The 7,500-nt window shown below is 45.8% G+C and overlaps 1 protein-coding gene across 1 annotated transcript in view; it reads left to right on the top strand.

Annotated features, from left to right (window-relative positions):
• nell2b (neural EGFL like 2b) overlaps nt 1–7,500 on the top strand; it is a gene marked incomplete at both ends in the record, with an annotated part of 85,164 nt that overhangs the window by 54,165 nt on the left and 23,499 nt on the right. The window contains 2 exons of the mRNA XM_080851732.1: nt 5,259–5,381; nt 6,115–6,210. Of these exons, the coding sequence (XP_080707858.1) occupies nt 5,259–5,381; nt 6,115–6,210 (219 nt within the window). The remainder of the gene's footprint in view (nt 1–5,258; nt 5,382–6,114; nt 6,211–7,500) is intronic.

Here is a 7,500-nt window from a genome sequence, read left to right as displayed (position 1 = left end):
AAGTGCTAAACAGTATAACAATGGAGCTAATGACTGGAGAACAACCCATTTTACATTTACATATCAATTGTGAGGGAACCTGCCCAGCAATTAGACCGGTAAGGTTTTGGGTAATGGATCTCCATTTAAAAAATCTTATTATCTGAATCAAAGTCCTCTGATAATTTGAGAGCACTCAAACTATTCAACTATAGCTATTCCATTATCTACACAGAAGTCATTCTTTTCTATTTGAATCATTAGGATTGGCACTTAGCTGTTGAGGGCTGGTCAGTTACTCGAGTGAGTGATGTAAGTCGTGGATGCTAAACTTCACCAGTCTACATCTGGAGTTCACCCTGCTCACGCAATGTCTTGTGTGCAAGCTAGTAATACTTGCTTCTTGGTTGTATTGGAGTCCATAAGAGTCCCACAAAACGTGATGATATACTGATGATATGATACATTAGCATTCATATTTCAAGTATATTTCCAAATTTCGTTGTATGCAAATACAATGTCAATAAAGGCTTTTCTATTCTATATCTTTCTAAATTACCATCACTGTGCTAAGACATAGGAAATCCCAAGCTCCTTGTTGAAGCATGAATCAGTCCAGTCCCCTTGTGGCTTGTCTTTCAAAACCACAATTTGGCATTACTTAGCACCTCTGCCACCTCTCTTTGCCTAGGCAGGTTACATGAGCCGGTTTAAAAGTGCTCTCAGGGTCTGATTGTTGTTGAATGGGCTGTGTGCACTCACTGCTGACTGCCTCTCACAATGCCAATTGCCCCTGACGGCATAATGGCGGTGTCTGTTGACAAGCTAACATGGTTGGAAACAGGAGATGGAGAGACAGGGAGAAGTGGCTTTACGATGCTAGCTAGTGCTAGTTGGAGCACATGGAATACGGACACGCACAATGTGTGTGTGTGTGTGTGTGTGTGTGTGTGTGTGTGTGTGTGTGTGTGTGTGTGTGTGTGTGTGTGTGAGTAAGTGTGTTAGTGTGTGTGTGTGTGTGTGTGTGTGTGTGTGTGTGTGTGTGTGTGTGTGTGTGTGTGTGTGTGTGTGTGTGTGTGTGTGTGTGTGTGTGTGAAAGAGAGTCAGCTAACAGCTGTGGAGTCCCCAGGAGTCATTATGGTCTCACGGTTCTAGCGTTCCAAAATGACCAGTTTCAGTGCGGTCTGGTTGTTTTCCTTTTAGAGAGAAAAGGATGTTTATTTTGTTATCCCTGGGTGCTATGCGATCACTGGTTGTGTGCTCTTGCACATAACTTGTAATTTACAAGTAGCTTGTTGTTGTTGTTGTTGTTGTTGTTAATGTTGGTTGCTTTGATAGCAATAGTGTACTTCATTAGGCATCAAATAGCCCTTATTTTTGGCCAGAGAAGCTCTCTCTGTGTGACAATGATGATAATGATATTTGCTTCACATCTGCCTGCACCAATGAAGAGGGATTCTCCAAAAAAAACTAAAAATTCAGGATCCACTCAAGAAAGCCACTCTGTGAGCCCAGGATCGGACATGGGCTTCACCCTGCCATGAAACTGCACTGCAACTGAGTTGCTTTGTGAGGGAAATGATCCCTTTTTGCTAAGAAACTAAATGAACTTGAACTCACCATTGGCTGCCAAGTAAGGGCCTGATAGCACAGCCTTTCTGGGCTGAACTCTAAAGAGGCACAGACACCACAGGCCTGCACTGGTGCGATATGATGAACATGCGCCATAGTGGTCAGCACACACCCACGAGAGAGACATCACTATGCTCGCAGCACACACAACCCTCTCTCTCAGACGCAGAGACACACACACACACACACACACACACACACACACACACACACACAAATGATCCGTTTATAAAAAGACCAAACCATAAATGAGTGTGTGAGTGTATTTGTGACAGGGTGTGTGATGACTTTCTCTCTCTTTTCAAGCGAAAACAAAGATAGCAGGATGGTTTCATATCGCTCTCTATTACCGACTCTGTCTTTTCTGTAGGATGCAGGAGAGTGCTCTGGAGGAGAACGCCTGTAAGCTGTTGAAACAGCAGAATTGGAGCTGCGCACACAGCCCCCGTCAGCGATGTTTGCTTATTGTCTTTTCCTCCCTGGGTCGTCCCTGGGGAGGTGAATCCAAATGTCAGAACCGCAGTGTTTCGCTTCCCTCTCGCTCTCCACTTCCAGGGGCATTATACATGGTGTTCTCAGCAACACACACACACACACACACACACACACACACACACACACACACACACACACACACACACACACACAAACAAACACACACACACACAAACACTTCTCTATAAATACATTCTCACACACCGACACACATAGAAGACACATATGAATGTATACCCACCACACAAGCATACACACACACACACACTCTCACACACTAAGAATACATTCTCACATACCTACACATCAAACACACAGAATTACTAATTACTACATACTGATACATCGACACACACACACACACACACACACACACACACACACACACACACACACACACACACACACACACACACACACACACACACACACACACACACACACACACACACACACACACACATACACACAAACACTCATACACACACACACAAATACTCACCATTTAACACTGTTGACATGTGAGAGGCAGTGCGTGTGTGTGTTTTTTTTCCTTCTTGTCTCCTGCTGTTGATGTGTTCATTATGGGTGATGTGCAGAGAGTGTAGCCCTTTGATAAGAGGCCCCTGCGGACCGTGGTGGTGTGCCAGGATGCGTGCCCGTGATAAATTAATCAGCTCCTGCGGGCACGGTGATGCTGTGCCATGCCTCGCCGGTGCTTTATAGGGCCAGGCCTGCCTGAGAGTTGCATGTGTTACACGTCAGAGGAAGAAGAACAGTGATATGGGGGACTTTAAATAGGGAAGGGGGAAATAACAACTAGGACTGGATACACATGTTTTTCTGTACAACTATGAATCTATTCTTCTCTATCTGTGTGTGTGTGTGTGTGTGTGTGTGTGTGTGTGTAGGTGTATGTGTATGTGTATGTGTGTGTGTGTGTGTGTGTGTGTGTGTGTGTGTGTGTGTGTGTGTGTGTGTGTGTGTGTGTGTGTGTGTGTGTGTGTGTGTGTGTGTGTGTGTGTGTGTGTGTGTGTGTGTGTGTGTGTGTGTGAGTTTGTGTGAGAGACCAGTATTAGCCAGTGGTACAGAGACCATCTCTCTCACTCTCTCTTTCACTCATCTCACTCAGTTACTCAGTCAGTCAATCAATGAATCAATCAGTCAATACACCAGAGGATGCTGGAGACCAAACAGATGAAAATGGATTGATATTGTTTATCCCCTCATTTGTGCTCTCAACCATCCATACATCCATTGTTGCTCTGGCGACGGCCTCTCCTACGGCAGTCATCCATTGATTTATAGATGGTTTGGATCTGTGTGCTCAGCCGTTGGTGAATGATGAAGTACGGTGTGTGTGTGTGTGTGTGTGTGTGTGTGTGTGTGTGTGTGTGTGTGTGTGTGTGTGTGTGTGTGTGTGTGTGTTTGTGTGTGAATGATAAAGTACGATGACCAAACAGTGCAGAGGATTTAGAGATGACACAAGGGAATCAATCAGACCTCGTATGGGTCATACAGACGAAGAACCAATGAGAGCAATGTGGAGAAGAGCAGCAGGGCCAATCACATTGAGAGGGGGATGATAGAGAGAGATAGAGGGAGAGGTGTGGAAGTCAGCGGAACCAATCACATAGGGGGAGAGAGAGAGAGAAAGAGAGCGAGAGGGTGCTTGGGGAAAGCTGGACTTTGGACGCTGAGACGTGGGAAATGTGTAATCTGATTTGAAGAGTGAAGGGACTCTTAAGGGGAAGAGAATGGAAGAGAATGGGGGCAGTAGGACACTGTGAAGGGGACACTTAATGACCCGAAGGGCACTTATGTATGAGTGTGAGAGAGAGGGCCATCAGGAGATGAGCGTGTGTGCAAGCGTGTGTGCCAGTGCAAGTGTGTGTTAAGGTGCGTTTGTATGTTTGTGCTTGTAATATGTGTTAGGACATGTGTGTGTTAGGGTGTGTGTGTGTGCGTGTGTGTGTGTGTGTGATATGTGCTAAGACATGTGTGTGTTAGGTGCTGTGAGTGTGTGTGTGTGTGTACATATGTAAACTCATATTCTAGGGCAGATGTGTGTGTGTCTGTGTGTGTTTGGGATGTGTAATTACGGAGGGTAATTGGTGTCATCAGAGCGGTCACGGCTGAACGAGTGTGAAGACGGGTGGACAAGACCCCTGTCACAAGCAGTTAGGACCCATGAGATGTGTGTGTGTGTGTGTGTGTGTGTGTGTGTGTGTGTGTGTGTGTGTGTGTGTGTGTGCGCCTCGCACAGACAGAACATCTATCTTTCACTGACCTTATTCTCTCTCTCTTTTGCTCAATTCATTGTCTTTCTCTCCATCACTGTCGTTGTCTCTTAGTTACACTCGCTAATGGAAGGCTGATTGGTTCTCTCTGACTTCTATTCTTTTCTGTTCGCTCCTCTCAACTTTTGTGTCAGACACACAAGCCCTAACTTTCTCCCTCTCTCTCTCTTTTTCTTTAATATTCTACACCCACACACACACACACACACACACACACACACACACACACACTTGGGCTTGTGTGTCTGACTTCTGTGTTTAACTTCAGCATAGCTGGGGTGAAATTGTCCTTTGAAGTGCTTTTTGTCAGCACATTTTCCACAACCATCAGCCTCGGCTCACCCCCATGCTCTGAGGCTCATTGACATTAATACAAATCTTCTGCTCTCTGCTGGGGTTGGGACTTGTGAATTTCGGCAACGTCTTTCAAACGCGCCGCACGATGGCTTTTCACTGCTGCTGTGGAGGAGTGAGTGAGTGAGCGAGCGTGAGTAAGGGGCGGTTCAAAGAGAAACATTTATGACCGTTTTCACAGAAGCCTGGGCTCAGTAACACTGATCAGAGCTCCAGCAGAGTTGCCGAGTGTGGGGTCGTATCCAGGGTCACTCACAGGGCATCATGAAATGGACCTACTCAGCGCCTATTTTTAATTCAGTTGGTATTTCTAATCATGATGAATATACAGTGTGTGTGTGCGTGCGTGTGTGCGTGTGTGTGTGTGTGTGTGTGTGTGTGTGTGTGTGTGTGTGTGTGTGTTCTGTGTTTCTGTGTTTCTGTGTGTTTGATTTTGTGTGTGTGTGTGTGTGTGTGTGTTTGATTGTGTATGTAATGACTCTTCTCTCCCGTACTCAGAGCATGATGAGTGTGTGACCGGTCAGCATGGCTGTGATGAGAACGCTCTCTGCTTCAACACCGTGGGCGGACACAGCTGCTCTTGCAAGCCCGGCTACGTCGGAAACGGCACCATCTGCAAGCGTGAGTCTTCCACTATCCCACAATCCCCCTCACCTTCTGGCCTTCCCTACCACAGTCTGTCACGTCTTCCCTGGACCAAATGTAGCTGATCAGATAACTTGCTAGGTGTGGCATATATCTCCACATTAAGTACATTTCAACTACATCATTTGTAAAGGAACAGTCTGCAGTTCTGGTTAATGGTTGTTGATATTTCAGTGGTTATAGGCAACTAATTTTGGTACCATCCTCAAATTCATTTTGATAGCATATTGTCATGTGAAGGACAGATAAATACCTGTGTCTGTCCCACTAGCCATCCAGGATATGCACTATGTAGCTCTATGTTTCCTGGCTGGAACACCTTGCAAAAAGGAATAGTCTTTCACAGCATGACATTGCCAGCTATACTGCCAAAAGACACCAGTTAGTGTTGGCAAGCTTCTATCAGTGTCAACTGGGCTGTTGGTAGTGTTTGCAAGATTTTGGCATGCCTTTTAGGTAGTTAGCTTACTAGTTTTAGAATATAACTCATTATTCCTGCTGTAATGCTTTGATCTTAGTGCAATCAGGTGAGTTACATGAGGAAGTGATAAACTTTCCATCTTGATCAGTGACTATTTGGTTATGTGTGTGTGTGCGTCCGTATGTGTGTGTGTGTGCGTGTGTGTGTGTGTGTGTGTGTGTGTGTGTGTGTGTGTGTGTGTGTGTGTCTGCATGTGTTTTTGTGTGTTTTCTCTATCTTCATGTACAGCTTTGTGTGATGGCCTCTGTCAAAATGGCGGCTCGTGTGTTTCCCCGGACACCTGCATCTGCCTGCAGGGCTTCACAGGGAAGAGGTGTGAGACAGGTAAGGTCTAAGACTGACAAGAACATGCTTTACACACACACACACACACACTCACACTCACACTCACACTCACACTCACACTCACACTCACACTCACACTCACACACACTCACAGACTCAAAGAATTTGGGGGGCACTGTAGCTCACACAGTAGCCTCAACCACATGCTGCGGGCTTGCCACCCGAATCCGGCCCGATGTCATTTCTCCAGTCCACTCCCCACCTCTTCACCCTCTCATTTCCTGTCCCACTCTCAACTTACCTATCAATTAAAGGCATAAAAAAGCCAAAAACAAATCTTAAAAAAAAAAAAGCAGTCTACACTCACACATGCAGATACACGCACACACACACACACACACACACACACACACACACACACACACACACACACTCAAAGTAGTCTACACTCACACATGCAGACACACACCACATAGAGGTGAGAGACCCCATGTGTCAGGAAAGCTTCTCACAGAACATATATTAAGCTGCACAAACACAAATCAAAATGACAAGCTTTTGATGTTAGAGATGTCAAGTCTTGGGGTCAAACAACCATGCAGGCTCCAGAGGATGAATACCACGACTGGACTACCAAGACAAGTAGTCATGGAAACACACAAATATGATCTGTAACCTGAGTTGTACACACTGCTCTCCTCACTGTATCTGTAAGGACGCATACTGCTCAGTTTACTGTAGAAGATCGTTAATCTCTTCTATCCTCCATTAAAGCATGCCTCATAGCCATATATAGGCTAAGCCTATTTAGATTCTATATGACACTTAAAGGTTATTCAGTAGATGCTATCGTTTTTCCTTGGTTATTATTTGGCGGTGGCTGGAAACCAAAGGAGAAGATGGTTGGGAGTTGAAAGGAGGGGTTTTAGGTGTTGGTGTGAGAATGTGTGTTTGTTGGTGTGTGTGTGTGTGTGTGTGTGTGTGTGTGTGTGTGTGTGTCTGTCTGCCAGAGGGTATGAGTGTGTGTGTGTGTGTAGTGTGTGTTTGTGTGCGTGCGTGCGTGCGCAAGCGAGTGAGTGAGTGTAAGAGAGGGAGAGAAAGAGAGAGAGAGAGAGAGTGTGTGTGTGTTTGTGTGTGTGTGTGTGTGTAGGGGGTTTTCTCAGCTAGTGTGTGCCCAGCAGGCCAGCTTGTACCCATGAGAATATATAGCGCCTGTTTGGCCAGCAGGAGGGCTGTTCCTGCTATAACACCACTTGGCCTCTCAGACTGGGGAGGGAGGGAGAGAGAGAGAAGGAGAGAAAGAGAGATAGAGAGAGAGAGAGGGAAAGA

This window comes from Sprattus sprattus (genome assembly GCF_963457725.1).
Source record: "Sprattus sprattus genome assembly, chromosome: 14".
NCBI classification, from domain to species: domain Eukaryota; kingdom Metazoa; phylum Chordata; class Actinopteri; order Clupeiformes; family Clupeidae; genus Sprattus; species Sprattus sprattus.
Note: the sequence above shows the minus strand (reverse complement) of the source record. Positions and strands in the feature narration are given on the sequence as shown.